This window comes from Zeugodacus cucurbitae, chromosome 3 (assembly GCF_028554725.1).
Source record: "Zeugodacus cucurbitae isolate PBARC_wt_2022May chromosome 3, idZeuCucr1.2, whole genome shotgun sequence".
Classification (NCBI taxonomy): domain Eukaryota; kingdom Metazoa; phylum Arthropoda; class Insecta; order Diptera; family Tephritidae; genus Zeugodacus; species Zeugodacus cucurbitae.
This window is the reverse complement of record NC_071668.1, coordinates 34,548,438-34,564,519: the sequence shown is the minus strand read 5'-3', so window position 1 is coordinate 34,564,519 and position 16,082 is coordinate 34,548,438. Positions and strand designations below refer to the sequence as shown.

The window sequence follows — 16,082 nt, the reverse complement described above, 5'->3', positions numbered from 1 at the left end:
TAGTTGCCTTGTGAAAAAATTATTGTCCTTAAATTTAGTATACTTTTAGGCTAAGGTACAATAAGTTATAATATTAGGTTAACTTTTGTGGCGCCAAAAAGTCTCCAATCAGCTGATGGTTTTCTCCTCTGTGTCCACAAAGCTGATAATTACAAAACTTCCAATCCAAATTAGTCAGTGGTTGTAAGTCGCTGCTTCTACACTCCAACGCACCTGAACGTCGCGCTTTGTATTCTTCAGATTGATGTGCAAATTTTGTTTTATTTCTCGCCTTTTTCAGTAAATTTTTATATTTTTTTTAACACACACTATTATTCACTCTTTTATCACTCAGAGTTGCCACTCTTAAAAAATTAAAATTATCGTATGATTTTAATTCTGAATACTCTGAATACTCAAAAAGAAATAAACAAGTATGGCATATTTAGATGATTTTTCATCCGTTGCAAACCTTTTAATAATATATATAGATTTCAAGGCATACTAGAAATAAAAGTACTGATCAAATATCGTCGAAATAGAAGAAATTTTTACACAATTCACCCATTTTGCCTGATTCGACAAAAACATATTCGTCAGAAAACCTAATAATACCCTCATTTTCGTCATCATTTAAACAATCTACAATTGCATTCAAATTCAATTTTTTCTAGGAAATACGTTCTTGGTTCTATGTATATGTTCTAGTGATGAGCAATATTTCTTTACTGGTAATTTTTTCACTGTGATTGAAAAATCGAATATCGCAAAATCGCTGTTGCTGATCAATTTTTGTAAATAGCAGTGATTTACAATCGCAATTGCAGTTCAGTAATTTGAGTTCGATAACAGTTGCTATAGAGAAGATCAGTGTTTTTGTTCGATTACAGTACATATACATAGGAGTTCAGTAATTCTTATGCGATCACTGTAGCAATAACAGTTCAGTAATTCTAATTCGATCACTGTAGCAATAGCAGTTCAGTACTTCTAATCCAATCACTGTAGCATTAGCATTTGAGTGATTCTAATTCGATCACTGTAGCAATTTCAGTTCGAAAGTAGCAATCACAGTTCGAATGTAGCAATCACTGTTCAGTGATCACAGTAGCAATTTTGTTGCGATCGCAATAGCAATATAAAACAAGTAAGGAAGGGCTAAGTTCGAGGGTAACCGAACATTTTATACTCTCGCAATTGATTTATGTAATTTCATTAATATAACACACAATTGGACTCACGTATTCGGCATATATATGGTATAAAATCCATTGAAATGTGCAAACCCTATTATTAGGTATAAGGGGCGGAGACATATTTGGCACGGAGACATATTATTAGAGAAAAAATATTCCCTCTGAATTTTTTTCAAAGTGCAAAGTTCTTATCCGATATTTTATATCGGCTTATTTTATATATATTTAAGTAAACGATTCACATCGACTTCGAAGCCTGGTAAATGGGAAGTAGGCGTGGTTGTGAACCGATTTGGACTATTTTCATAATATATTATTGGGAAGCCAGCAAGATATTATGAACCGAATTTCATTGAAATTGGTCGAGTAGTTTCGGAGATATGGTTTTTGACCCATAAGTGGGCGGAACCACGCCATATACCATTTTAAGTGCAGCTCTTCTGTACCATCTTTATAATGAAATTTATTATTTGTAATTTACGGTAGTACAAGATATGTACAAAAAACTTAGTAGGGGGGACCCCACGGTCACGCCTACTTTCCCAAAAAATTTACATCCGAATATATCCCTTCCAAGAGCAATCCTTTATACCAAATTTTACTTTCATAGCTGAATTTATGGCTTAGTTTTAAAAATCAGTGATTTAATAATAGCAATCATTGAAATCACAGTGATTCAAAAATAGTAATATCGCTAATCACTAATATGTTCTGCTACACAATGTTTTATGACACCAATATATAATTGTTTAAAAGACTTACCTAACTTTAGTGAACACAAATGTTCACTCGATGAAATAACCCAAACTCTTTCTCAACCATTTTCAGAAGTTAGCTCTGAGTATAAGCCAATTAAACAATTAGAGGAACTATCTTTCAGAAGTTGTATTAAAGAATAATCCTTCTTTAGCATTAGCAAAATCTGATATCTAAGTAATAGACATAACTTTTCAAATAAAAAGTTTTTTTTCCGAAATGTAAGGTGTGTTAAAGGCAAACGTAATATGGCACACTTTTCAGAATAAAATTGTTATTCTCATTTCCTTAATGGGGCTTTTTGGCGAAATTCAAAACATACAGAAAACTGTGTAATTATATCATATTTTCTGTACCTCGACGATTTTGAAATAAATGATCCTTTAGGATCAAAATCTGGCCATCAGAAAGTTTGTGGAATATATTACAGTTTTCCAAGTATCTCACATTTTCAAATAAGTAGAATTAATGTTTCACTCACACCTGTAATTAATATTAAAAAAACCTTGAAATCAATGTAGATGATTTGAGTTATAATGTCTTTTCAAGTTAGCTCAAATGTTAAGTGATAATCTTGGTCTTAATACTGCATTAGAAAATGTTACTTCATTTTCCGCAAATTGTGTTCTATCTATGTGTTCGCAAATACAGTTGAAGTGAACGCAAGTACGATTTTCGGTCGACTCCCACAGCAGCCGGTTCTACGCACCGGAGTTGACCCGGATTTTATCCGGTCAAGGGCTGCCCTTTCGGCGATCTAACCCTGTTTGGATCGATTAGTTTTAAGTTTAGTTGTACGTCATTGGAGCAACGCCTTGCAGCAGGGTTGCTCCATATCCTCTTACTCCGGGCTGGCATCGAGTCCAACCCAGGGCCTGAGGTATTTTTCTGCTGCGTATGCGCTAAAAGGCTCCATCCAAATTCCACCTCGGTTAGGTGCAACACATGCAATGGATGGAGCCATCTTAAGACCTGTTCAGGCCTTAAGACCCATAGGGAGTGGACCACACGTTATGTGGCCCCTTGCTGTCAACGCAATACTGCGACTGTTGCCTCTACGGCAGTGCAACCTGCACCCAGTTCGTGCAATAACTATAAGCGGACGAAATGGGTAGAAGTCCTTGAAGTCCTGCAATCTTTCCGCTGGCGTGAGCAAGCTCTGGTCAACCGTCAAATCCCTGTCAAACCCGAGGAGACATGACGACCGAGTTGAAATTCAATTCGATAGCCATGCCTCCTCGGACCCGGAGAGGTACGCGAGCTATTTTAGCCGACAATTCATACTGCACCCCCAGGTTGACAAGGCTAAAAGACGTGTCACCAGACGGCTGCGCAAAAAGCGAAACAACGGCGAGCCACTTGTTTTCACCAGTGGGGAGGTTCAGGAGGTCATCAGGAAGACAAAGTCCTCCAAAGCCATTTGCCCTGACGGAATAAATTCTTTAATGTTAAAACATCTAGGTTCAACGGGAGTAGAATTTCTCGCCAAGGTACTCAATTTGTCGCTAACCACTCTTAAAATACCCGATATGTGGAAAATCGGAAGAGTGGTTCCACTACTGAAACCTGGGAAACCCGCCAACCAATGGGAGTCCTATCGCCCGATAACTCTCCTTTCCCCAGCAGTGAAGACGCTTGAGGCCTTACTGCTCCCGACACTCACATACCACCTGAACCTAGCTAAACATCAACACGGCTTCCGTAAAGTGCATAGTACCACCACAGCACTTAGCGTCATAAACGCCCAGATAGTTCATGGTCTAAATCAGAAACCACCCTGTAAGAGAACCGTCCTAGTAGCGTTGGACCTGTCAAAAACTTTTGACACGGTCAACCTAACAACGCTTCTAGAAGACGTGGAACAAACAACACTTTCTCCGGGGCTGAAGAGATGGATTATGAACTACCTGAGCGGTCGACAATCATCGGTATTATTTCGAGGTAAAACATCAAAACTTAGGAAAATTAAACAAGGGATTCCACAGGGCGGTGTCCTCTCCCCGTTACTGTTTAATTTCTATATTTCTAAACTTCCTCAACCACCAGAGGGAATTTCCGTTACCTCCTACGCAGATGATTGTACGATAATGACGTCGGGCACTGGCATCGATGACATGTGTTCGAAAGTGAACAGCTACCTCCCCGAACTTTCTCGCTTCTTCTCTGCGAGGAGCCTGGCACTCGCACCCACTAAATCCACGGCGACCCTTTTTACCAACTGGACGAAGGAGTACAGACTAAGTCCTAACATTCATGTCGATTCGACAGTAATTCCGACAGTAAATAACCCCAAAATTTTGGGAGTTACATTTGACAGTCTGCACTCCTTCACTCCACACACGACTGCGATAGTCACTAAAGTACAGAGCCGCAACAAAATCCTCAAGTCGCTAGCCGGTAGCACTTGGGGAAAAGACAAAGAAACGCTGCTGGCCACTTACAAGGCTATCGGCCGGCCGGTCGTAAATTACGCAGCACCGGTATGGTCGCCTGGATGCAGTGACACGCAGCAGAAGAAGCTACAGGCGTGCCAGAACACTGCACTCCGCACAGCAACAGGATGTCTCTTGATGTCACCAATGACACACTTACATAGTGAGGCCATTATGCTGCCTATTAAGGAGCATAATGAACTGCTTACCAAGCAGTTTCTACTCGGGTGTTTTCGTAGAAATCACCCTTGTAGTCACTTGCTGGAAGCAGAACCGCCCTCCAGGTGCATCAAGAGATCGCTCCTTCAATACGTCGACGAACTCAACCCCTATACCGACCAAACTGCGGACGCAAACAGTTTTAGACACGCCCTAAACGCCATTCACAGTGGAGCTATTAACACCTTCATCGACTCCCTTTCGGTGAATGGCGTCCTTGGAACCAAACCACCACCTATAGCAGACGAAGAGCTCGAGTTGCCACGTGAAACCAAAGTGACCCTCGCGCAGCTTCGATCTGGATATTGTAGCAGGTTAAACTCCTACTTATCCAGACTGAACTCCGACATTCAAAATACATGTCCCGCATGCAACGAGTCCCCGCATGATTCTAACCACCTCTTTGTATGCCCAATGAACCCTACTCATCTAACACCCCTCTCCCTTTGGTCCAACCCTGTCGAAACAGCACGTTTCCTGGGCCTCCCGTTAGATGATTTCGACGACAACTAGACTTAAGCTTCTCTTTTCAGGCAGGGATAGATAACCGTTACAACAACAACAACAACAACAACGATTTTCGGTGGAGTGGAAAAGCCTCAATTACATTGTTAAACTGAATGCAAAACCGCATTTTTGTGCATTAAAGAAAGACACAGAGTCCTAACTATATTCAATTTGCATATATATTCACTTTTGTGGTTTGCGGAATCTTATAAAAAAGAAAAAAAAATACTTAAACTTAGTGAACCGAAAAATTAGAAAAACAAATTATAAAAAAACGTTATTATTAATAGAGACAGCCGTACTAAACACGTGCGTGAGAAAATAATTATATGTACAATCAGCTGTTCTTACAATTACCAGCTGTGATCAAAGCTGACATACAGGATTTATTCCCAACTGCATTACCGATCCAACGACAAATTGCTAACACCAGTAGGGAAATCGCTAAAAACAAAAATGGCTGAACCTCAACATGAGGTGACGCCGAGTCTAAGCTCGTTTAGAGTAAATAAAATTAGAGAATTACAAAAGGCTTACTCTCTTGTAAATGAAAGGCTTAAAACTTTAGTAATCAATTACACAAAGATAATATAGCACTCAAAAAAGAAAACGAAGAACTGAAAGCCAGTTAAAGCAAGCCTTTTAGTACAGCACCAAAACCAAAACTGATGAAGATGGCCTAGCTAAAGAAACTGAGAGGATACTCAAAAAGAAGCGCCCTTCAAAAAAACGTAAAGCTGATAGTTCCCCAACCACCACCAATTATAATAAACGATGTTAAAGATTTTAATAAATTATATTCGAATAATACCGTTGTAACAAAAAACAAATTTTTTATAAAGCTTTTGAGTAACGGTGCCTACAAACTAAATACATTTGATCCTACTAACTATCGAACAACAACAAAATTCTTGTCAAACGGAAATATACCTTTGTTTAGCTACGAGAGCAAACATAACAGTCTAATTAAGGTAATGATAAAAAATGTACACCACTCATGTGATACTCAGTTAACAAACTTAAGTGGAAGACTAAAGAACCGCTAGAAATGTTTTAAGTAGTATTCGATGCTACCGAGGAAATTAGGAAATTTTATCGGATCAAAAGCATTCTTAATACCGTTATCAAGGTTGAGCCTATCAAAGCCTCTAAATTAATTCCTCAGTGCAAAAACTGTCAATCTTTTGGACATACAAAAAACTTCTGCGATAAGCCATCGAGATGTGTGAAATGTGGAGGCAACATCTTACAACTGAATGCACCAAAACTGAAAAAGATCCTGCCAAATGTTGCAACTGAGGCGATTCTCATCCTGCAAGCTACCGTGGTTGTGTCGCAAAAGACTGCAAAAAATTAGAGACAAAAAGACCATATGCAATTTATTGATGAACAGTACCTCTTTGAAAATAATGCTAAGGAACGCCAATGGTCTTTCCAAAAGTAAAAATGAATTGGAAGTTATTCTAAACGAGAGTATAATTGATGTATGTTTGTTATCCGAAACACATTTTACGAACCATTCATTTTTTTAATTTAAAAATTATGACTTATACCACACTCCGCACCTGGCAAACTCAGCACGAGGAGGAAGCGCGGTTTTAACCAAAAGTATTATTAAACATTTCGAAGAAGCTCAGATTAAGACCGAAGAAATTCAAGCTACAGAAATTTCAGTAAAAATGCACAGTCAGTCATTATACTTAATTGCTCTATATTGTCCGCCCAGGCATAATATCAAAACTGATACTTATACCAGTTTATTAAAAAAATAGACGGAAGGTAGATCATGGGTAGTGACTTTAATACAAAACACACTCGTTGGGGATCTCGTTTAACTACAACAAACGGTCGAGAAATTCTGAAAGCAAGTTATTGGATGCAATGTTACTTCGACAGGGAGACCCACATATTGGCCTGCAGATAGTAGGAAATTACCAGATCTTCTTTACTTTTTGGTCATCAACAAAGTATCGAAAATCAATTTACGTATTGAAGATAGCACTATAATGAATAAAGTCGATTTTAAGCTGAAGCAGACACATGTTGACTTAGATTGCGAAGTTGAATCTTTTACAAAAGTAATTCAAAATTCTGCGTAGAAGAGTACACTGAATATTCGGGTGAATCTAAGTGGAAACAAATTCCCAAAATACATCATGGAAATTATCCATAAGAAACGCAAACTTCGACGAAGATGGCAGCAAACTAGAAAAATTAGATTAGATTAAATACTACAAAAATTAGACAATTTAAAAACTATTCCTTCAAAACGTATTTGTCCAAACTCACTGTTGATAAAGCTACCGATTATTCGCTCTGGAAAATTGCAAGGAATATTAATAAACAAATAAAACATGTCGCACCAATAAAGTTAAACGAAACTGAATGGGCCAAAACGAATGTACAAAAAGCTGCAGTAGTTACAAATCATTTAAGTAACACATTTACACCTAACGATGAACATGAGCTAAACTGTGAAAATAGTTGGTTGGATCCATTCGTCAGCATTTCTCTAGTTACTAGTAAAGAAATTAAGTCTTATCAGGAACACAAGGCTAAAAAACGACCCAGGAGCATTTTTGATTTAATAACCGGAGAAATATTACGCAATCTCCCATAGAATAACATAAAAAAATTGTAAACATTGTAAACAGTGCATTATACTTGAGATACGTTCCAGCGCTTTACCCTAAGCCGGGTAAACCACTACATGATGTCACATCTTATAGGCCAATATTGCTTCTGCCAGCTCTATCGAAAGTCTTCGAGAATGTTCTCATAAAGAGGCTCAAATCAATAATAGATCGAAGAAAGAAACACCTTCAACTAATACATCAGTTCGGCTTTCGTGATCATCATTCAACAATTGACCAGGTGCACCGAATCGATAATTTCGTTGAAAATGCTATGGATTAAAAGAACGTTTGTGCGGCGACCTTCTTAGACTTAGACTTAGTGTTTCAGGCTTTTGACATTTTGACATTCGGATCTACTGCTGAAATTGAAATGCATGTTACCCAAACAATATTGCGAAATAATTGCTTCCTACCTAAAAGACCGATACTTTCGCATAACACAAGAGGATGCATTATCAAACTTGCAACTGATAGAAGCGGGTGTTTCCCAGGGAAGTGTGTTGGAGCCAATGTTTTACTTGCTTTTTACAAATGATATCCCCACAGACTCAAGTTATGTGACAACGGCATTTGCGGATGACACAGCTCTGTTAGCAGCAGGAGAGTCAACCTCAGTATCTACCCTTCGAGTGCAAACAAAAGTAAATGCAATTACTAAATGGGCTTCCAAGGGGCGCATTAAATTAAAGGATTCCAAATCAATGCACGTAGACTTTACTTTAAAACAACCATCATACCATCCCATTTATAGAAATGGTACTCTTATACTACATCACAATAATGCTAAGTACCTAGGAATCACCCTAGATGCTAAGCTTCGCTGGAAAGCACATGTCAAGAAAAAAGGGGAGAGCTTGTTTTAAAATTTACTAAGTTTTACCATCTAGTCGGTAGGAGATCTACGCTATCAATCGAAAACAAGCTGTTTATATATAATCAAGTATTAAAGTCAATTTGGGCCTATGGAGCTCCGAGAGTACATTAAAATGGATAATGATGCAATGACGTAATTTTTCTTACCGAAAGTAAGTTTAATTTGTTTTGCAGCGATAGAAGTACAATGGTGTGGCGTAGACCCAACACAGTGCTTTAAAACTGATAAATAAATATTTATTTGAAAAAACTTTCTCCTTGTAAAGTTTCCGTACATTTCCTAAAACGGAATTCCCCTTAACGTAGCGGTCTATTTCATTTACTGTGAAACAATCGTTATTTTATAAGGAAAGGATTTCCGTGAAATATACCAAATTCTTGGAACAACTCCAGATTGACCGCGGTCGAAAAACGTAATATTAGAAGAAAATCCTAGCTTAACAGATTCTAAAATAAGCGAAAGTATCAAAGAATCGTTCGATAAGGATATTCATTAGAATAACGTACGGTTTATATAGCCGGCCTCCAAAATTTTGGGAAATGGTCCTAATCTCGGATGAAAGTAAATCATCATCAAAAGAAATGCGAAACAAGCATATTTAAACAGCGCCAGCAACCAGCAGCAGAAGCAGAAAAAAATTAGAATATTTTAAATTTTCGGACTAATGTAAATCGTAATCAAAATCTGCAATTCAGACCCTTCGAGATCTTACAAAAATGTATCCTCACAAAAAGAAGACCCTTACATTCCAGAGGAAAATAATAAAGTTCTTTCTTAATTATTGTTCTTTTTAGAAAGTAATATGTCTAGGTGTGCTTGTCTTGTTTGACTCGGTGTGGGTTTCGCTATAGCTCAACATGTATTGTTCGACAACAAAAACGGTTTCAGACAAATTTGTCGCATTTGGTGTGCGTTGGCTGAATGAACATACATAAGAAGTTCGACAACATCTCTTCGAACAAGTCAAGGATTGAACAAAACTTTTGGTTTCGTCTTGTTTGGTGTGGGTTGGCCAATATGAAGCTATGGGTAGTTGTAGAAAAACGTTTTAAACCGCTCCGGTGTGGGTTGACCCTAAGACTTAATATTTTAGGCTTTTAAGAAATCAGGAAACTTAAAATAATTAATGTTAGTGTAATTTAAAAAAATGGAAAGAATCGGCCAAATATGGCCGATGCCGATGCTGAATTTTGTGGCCGATATCGGCCGAGGCCAAGGCCAATTAATCGGTCGGACTCTAATATCTCCTCCTCCGATGTGCTTATTAACGTCTGCAATTTCCAAATGGTTCAACTCCCATACAAGACTAAAAGTTATTTATTTCACATTTATTGTCATAATACCCTATTCCACGTTTTTTTTAATTCAGAATGCACTCCTTAGCTTTTCAAAAATATTTTTTTATCAAAAGTTTGAAATTTCAGTAAGATTGGGGTCTGCGTACCAAACCATTTTTAACGGGGGCAATTCCTTCCTCTCTCCAAAAATACCCTCAAATAGCGGCGCCAAAAAATCCGGAATTTTGCACTTATCTCTTCCCAGCAAGTCATGGGTACTGAAACTCCAACACATTCAAAGAAATTTTAATAACACCACTACATACACACATACACAACAAAGGGTAAAATGTGCATAAACATTTAACTCAACTGTTCTCTCATACAGCACCCTGAATGATAGAAAGAAACAACCAAAGTTCTCGTGTTTGAACAAGTTTTGTTTTGAGCTATATCATGGCTGTGAAGTATTATTTTGCGTGTTTTATTTAATTCAGTGATCTGCAGCCTAATTAAAGTTTAAATTTTTGAAGCACGCATTTTTAAATAAGTAAAACGTAAAATAAAAGTTTTCTAAAGCCAAAATGTGGAATTGAAGAGGGTGATACAGAAATACTTCATTGCACTGCCAATTCGAAGCACGCAATAGAAGCTACGCCAATTGATGTTGACAATGGCGAAACCATTTAATACGTAAATAATTGTTGAATATAATAATATTATCTTGTCTTAAATTCTAATTAATTTTCCACACAGATATTTCAAACCTCTTATGGCGCGTTAAAGGTACGCAAACTTATTGGTGTCACTTATTGTAGCAGCGTAGAACTTTCGAAGCGATGGAATATGTGCTGCAAGCAAATCCAAAACTATGGACGCAAACGCTGCTACATAGAACACAAATCATTCACACACCAGATATTACGTTTAAAGTCACTTTTTTGCGTGCAATTAAACCTTTTGGTCAACACAAGCACGAGAATTGGAACGACATGGTTAAGGTGCTTTTGAAATCGTTTACTATCACGACGTGTGTCAACTGGGTTTTGTAAATGAACTAGAGGGCAAAGCAGTTTCAGTATCTTTGAGCTTACCGGCACTTGGCCGTGCCATTAGCAGCTAAAACACAGAAATTAAAGGGTAAATTTAAGTGAATGTTTGAGCTCATAGAAATTTAAAAACTTTTTGTATGTTTAACTAGGAAGAATTTTTTGATTCATTTTCACCTTGTATTGAGGAACCATAACGTTGTTGTATCGCTTTACAAGGACATAAATTCACCGAAATTAGTTCAATGGAAATACTACAGCAAGAGCATGGATGTTAAGACTTGAACGGTGCCGTGTTAGATTTAGAATTCCTGAAACATAAGGTAATTATTACCAACTTTTATTACAAACTTTATAAAAATTCAAATTTTACTTTATATTTTATAGAAACCCTCCTCCCAGATGAATCTAGTACTAGTGAAATTAATGAAAGAACAGATCTTATAAAAACTCCGAAAGAAACCAAAAGAGTCCTCACATAATGTGCGCAGCTTACACTTCCAGACCGCACGGGGTATTTGACATTTTCCACTCTTCCTCCAGCCTTTGTCCGATAGCAAAAATTGTTCAAATATTCATTTTCACCTACTTTATACATATGTATATAGTGTAGTACGATAATATATGTATAAAGTAAATATAATAATAAACAACTAAATGGCATGATATTTTCAATAAATATGTAATATAATTAATGATTTTGTTATTAAATTCTCATTTGGGATTTTGGTAGAACTAACCGAAAACAGAGGGTATAGTTTCTGGGCTTTTGTGGGTCGCAGTACTGAAAGTGCACGTGGAGTTTTGGTTCGCAGTATTGGGTCTTTCATCCGTGATTGTACCAATACCATTCCCGAAATTGTGCAAGAGGTATATATACATTGCTAAATGATGAATGTAATGTGCAAGAAAGGGATGAACGATCACACGTACACAATAGTTTCGGGTACTTTTGTCAATTCGCCCTTAAGAATGGCATAGAAACTTTCATTGAAACTGCGGGTACCGCTCCCTGGCATTTCACCGGAGAATTCGCCGGTGCCTATCTTGCAGGGTTGTTAGTGTGGGGACACAACACATCTGGCAACACCAACTCAATTGCATTAATTTTTCATTTCCAGACATCTCTTGGATATAATTATCCCAACGGCAAGAACAGAAAGTTCGCGGTAAAGCCAGGTCATTCTTAAATCAACCCTTGTAAAATACAGTCGTGTATCAATCAGTTAGTTATAGCGATTTTAGGCAGAAGCAAATTGATCAATTTACCGGCCTCTACTCGATTTAAACGCTTATTGATATCGATTTACCATACAAAATAAAATCTCCATTTATTTTAAATTGAATTTAAATCGCCTTGAAAATCAAAAGCAACTCTGCGACAAGAACGTACGATATACGTTCTTTGTCTGTGATTGGCTGAATTTTTTTATAAAATAGCATTAATACTATTAGACGGTAGATGACGCTGTTAAAAATAATAATCAGCTGATGAAATTACCAACTTCTTACGAAAAGCAAAAACAAAAATGTATAACATAACTGATCGTAAATCGAGTAACCGGCAGTATAAACGGCAAACATGGGTTTCTCGATTTAAATTTAAATTGATCAATTTATTTGACTGTCTAAAAACGCTATTAAGTTTCAATTCAAACAAATAGATAAGTACAATCTGTAATCGATTGATCACTTCTCTGCTCGCTATCTTTGGGCGCTGCTCGCCTGTCAAAAATTTTATATGTGAAAGCAACAACAAAGTTATCTAGTTAAACTCGTGCAGGAGAGTATACGTATACCTCATTAAAAATTCTATCGCCGCTTGCTGAGTGCTGCCAAATTTTGTTTTACATATGTAGACTATTCACAATGGTAAAAACGACTCAAAGGGCAAATTTTTGACAAAAATTACAATACATATACATATATTTTTGTTGTTTTTACTTTGAAATACATTTTAATTGATTAAAAAAAAAAAATTGGCTCTATTGGCTTCTAACGCTTATCCAATCAATGACAGCCACAGTCAGTATATATGAGCAGATAACTGTGGAAACTGTTGGGGTCGGCTTTAATATACCGTCCCACGATTTCGGGGTTAAAATGGATATGGGCGGATAGAGGAGGATCTCCAGATTACGAATATATATATATATAATTATACCCGCAATCTTATAGTTTGCGAGATATTTGCAATTAAAGATTTAAAATTAACAATTTTTAACACGTTATTTCTCACTTTATATTGAATTTTTCACATATATTTTGCACTTTAAATATCTTTACACCTCACAAATTTGATCCTACATATTTATTTGTAACAAATTATATTAAAATTTGCTGTAAAAAAGGGTTGCATTCTGACACAAAATAAGTGTTACCATATCACACATTTTGTGAACGAATTATAAGAATCACAATAACGAAAAAGAAAGATTAATACAATAAGCATAATCGTGTTATGGGTATATATCTGTAAACGCCCTCCCTCAACCACCAGAGGGAATTTCAGTTACCTCCTACGCAGATACGATAATGACGTCGGGCACTGGCTATCTGTCGGCCGGCCGGTCGCAAATTACGCAGCACCGGTATGGTCGCCTAGATGCAGTGGCACGCAGCAGAAGAAGATACAGACGTGTCAAAACACCGCACTCCGAACAGCTACAGGATGTCTCTTGATAATGAACTGCTTACCAAGCAGTTTCTACTTGGGTGTTTTCGTAGAAATCACCCATGTAGTCACTTGCTGGAATCAGAACCGATGCCCAGGTGCATCAAAAATCATTTCTACAACACGTCGACGAACTTAATCAATATACCGACCAGACTGCGGACGCACACAGTTTTAGACACGCTCTAAACGCCATTCACAGTGAGCTATTAACACCTTCATTGACTCCCTTCCTGTGAATGGCGTCCTTGGAACCAAACCACCACCTATATCAGACGAAGAGCTCGAGTTGCCGCGTGAAATCAGAGTGACCCTTGCGCTACTTCGATCTGGATATTGCAGCAGTTTAAACTCCTACTTATCCAGACTGAACCCCGACATACAAAATACATGTCCTGCATGCAGTGAGTCCCCGCATGACACTAACCACCTTTTTGCATGCCCAACGAACCCTACTCATCTAACACCCCTTTCCCTTTGGTCCAACCCTGTCGAAACAGCACGTTTCCTGGGCCTCCCGGTAGATGACCTCGACGACAACTAAATTTATGCTTTCCTTTCCGGGAGGGATAGGTAACCGTAACTACAACAACAAAAATGAGTATTGTAATAGATAGGTCGCCAATGCTGAAAGAAGTTTCCAAATCTTTGATAATCCCCGGTGTTGGGAGTGTTTACTTAATAACTTTTTAAAAGGTATTTGTTTTCTTCATTTTGATTATTTTTATTCGAATGCATGTGGCAACACTTATGTTCTGTCATCTTGCACCCATTTTGTTATTGTACAAATAAATAGAATTGTGCAAAATGTGAATTTTTTATTTACATCAAATTTTTATATAATTTGTTAAAAATAAATATGTAGAAACAAATGTGTAAATATATTTAAAGTGCAAATTTTGTTGTGAAAAATAAATTTACAATGAGAAATAACGTGTTAAAAATTGTTAATTTTAAATCTTTAATTGCATATAAATCAGAAACTATAAGATTGGCTATTATTATATACATTCGTAATCTGGTGATCTTCCTCTATCTGACCATATATACTAAAGTTTTCCCCCAACTGTTTGGAATGAAGTTATATTATAACAAAGAGCATTTGCATAAACGTGTTCATACATAATAATTCAAGCTAATTCAGTTTCAATCCGATATTTGGTGTACTGAATTTTGATTCAAATTCCACAAATTTCTGATGGCAGAACCGTCCTGATATTATCAAAATGATTTCTCCAGATTTTATGCAAATTCAGTTAACTTGTTTTTGTTTTATTTTGATGACCTGATACTACTAAGTAAAGCGTGGACCACACCCAAGTAATTTCCTAATAATCGGCTGAATTTTTCAAATTTTTAACTTAAAACAGTTTTCACCTAGCCGTCACTCATTTGGCAAATTAATGGTGATATTTAACGTACTTTTAACCTGTTCAGCACTTTGAAAAGTATCCTGTATATTTATTTATGTGACCACAGCTTTTATATTATTATCAATAATTACATCCATATAATTTAATAATAGAAATATCGATTGCAATTGAAGTGTATTTACAATTATCTATATTTTTATATTCATATATTATATATATTTTACCTTTGAACACTAAATGAATTTAGTTGGTAAATTCCGAATGCAATTAACAACAATGAATTAAGCTCTGGTGTCTGTGTACTGGCACCATCGATAGCACAACAATATTATCGATATATTATCCTTCACCTTTTGTAAATTCGATATGTCCAACAATTACACTGAGGTATACATAGTAAATATTCTCTGAAAGACGAGTAGAGTTACTTATCTTATGGTAAATTGGTTACCAATAAAGAAAGCTTGTAATATTTTATTGGTCTCTTGTCCTAGCAGCAGGAAAAAAGGTACCATTTCTCCTCTTTTACGGCATGTCGGTGTGATTATCTTGCTGGCTCTATCTCATTGGTTTTGGAGCAATTCCTGCATATGTCTTTCTGATATAATTTTTCTTCGTTTTGGAAAGGCATTTGTCACTCTGTGGTTAGCAGAGCCCTCTGTTCTTGTTCGATTTATCATTTTCAAGGTCACCCCTTAGTCACCCATGGTTTCACCCTATAGGTTACCAACTTTTTTGTTTAAAAATGAAAAATGGAAACTGTTTTGTTTTTATTTTTATTTATTTAATTGTATGAGATATTTACTTTTATAAGTTAGAATTACATTTTTAATAATTATTACAGAATAATTTTTAAATATTTGCATTACAGTACAAAGTAAACTTTCATTTTTACAAACATTTTTGCGGCTATCATTTATACTTTGACAAAATTTACATATTTTACATATAAAGTTAATATTAATTATTAAATTTGTATAATTTACCAGTGGCGAACGCAGGAAAAAAATTTGGGGAGCGGTTTTAGGTAAAAAGACAATGTTTCATTATTTTATTTACAAATTGAAGTCTAATCTTCTTTTATTTTGGGCCATAACATTTTAAATCTCT

At 36.5% G+C, this 16,082-nt stretch overlaps 1 protein-coding gene across 10 annotated transcripts in view; it reads right to left on the bottom strand.

Moving 5' to 3' along the window:
• LOC105219786 (protein PALS2) overlaps nt 1-15,334 on the bottom strand; it is a 111,800-nt gene extending 96,466 nt beyond the window's left edge. For 2 of the 10 annotated variants that reach the window (XM_054226422.1, XM_054226424.1), the window contains exon 1: nt 15,197-15,312. Coding sequence is in view for 2 of the 10 variants with exons in the window: in XM_054226421.1 (XP_054082396.1) it covers nt 11,103-11,120 (18 nt within the window). In the remaining 8 variants the exon portion in view is untranslated. Of the gene's footprint in view, nt 1-11,102; nt 11,237-11,298; nt 11,461-15,196 lie in introns of those variants that run through there. The other 8 variants (XM_054226426.1, XM_054226428.1, XM_054226421.1 and 5 more) reach the window with 7 other exon arrangements.
• Between the last annotated feature and the right edge of the window lie 748 nt (nt 15,335-16,082).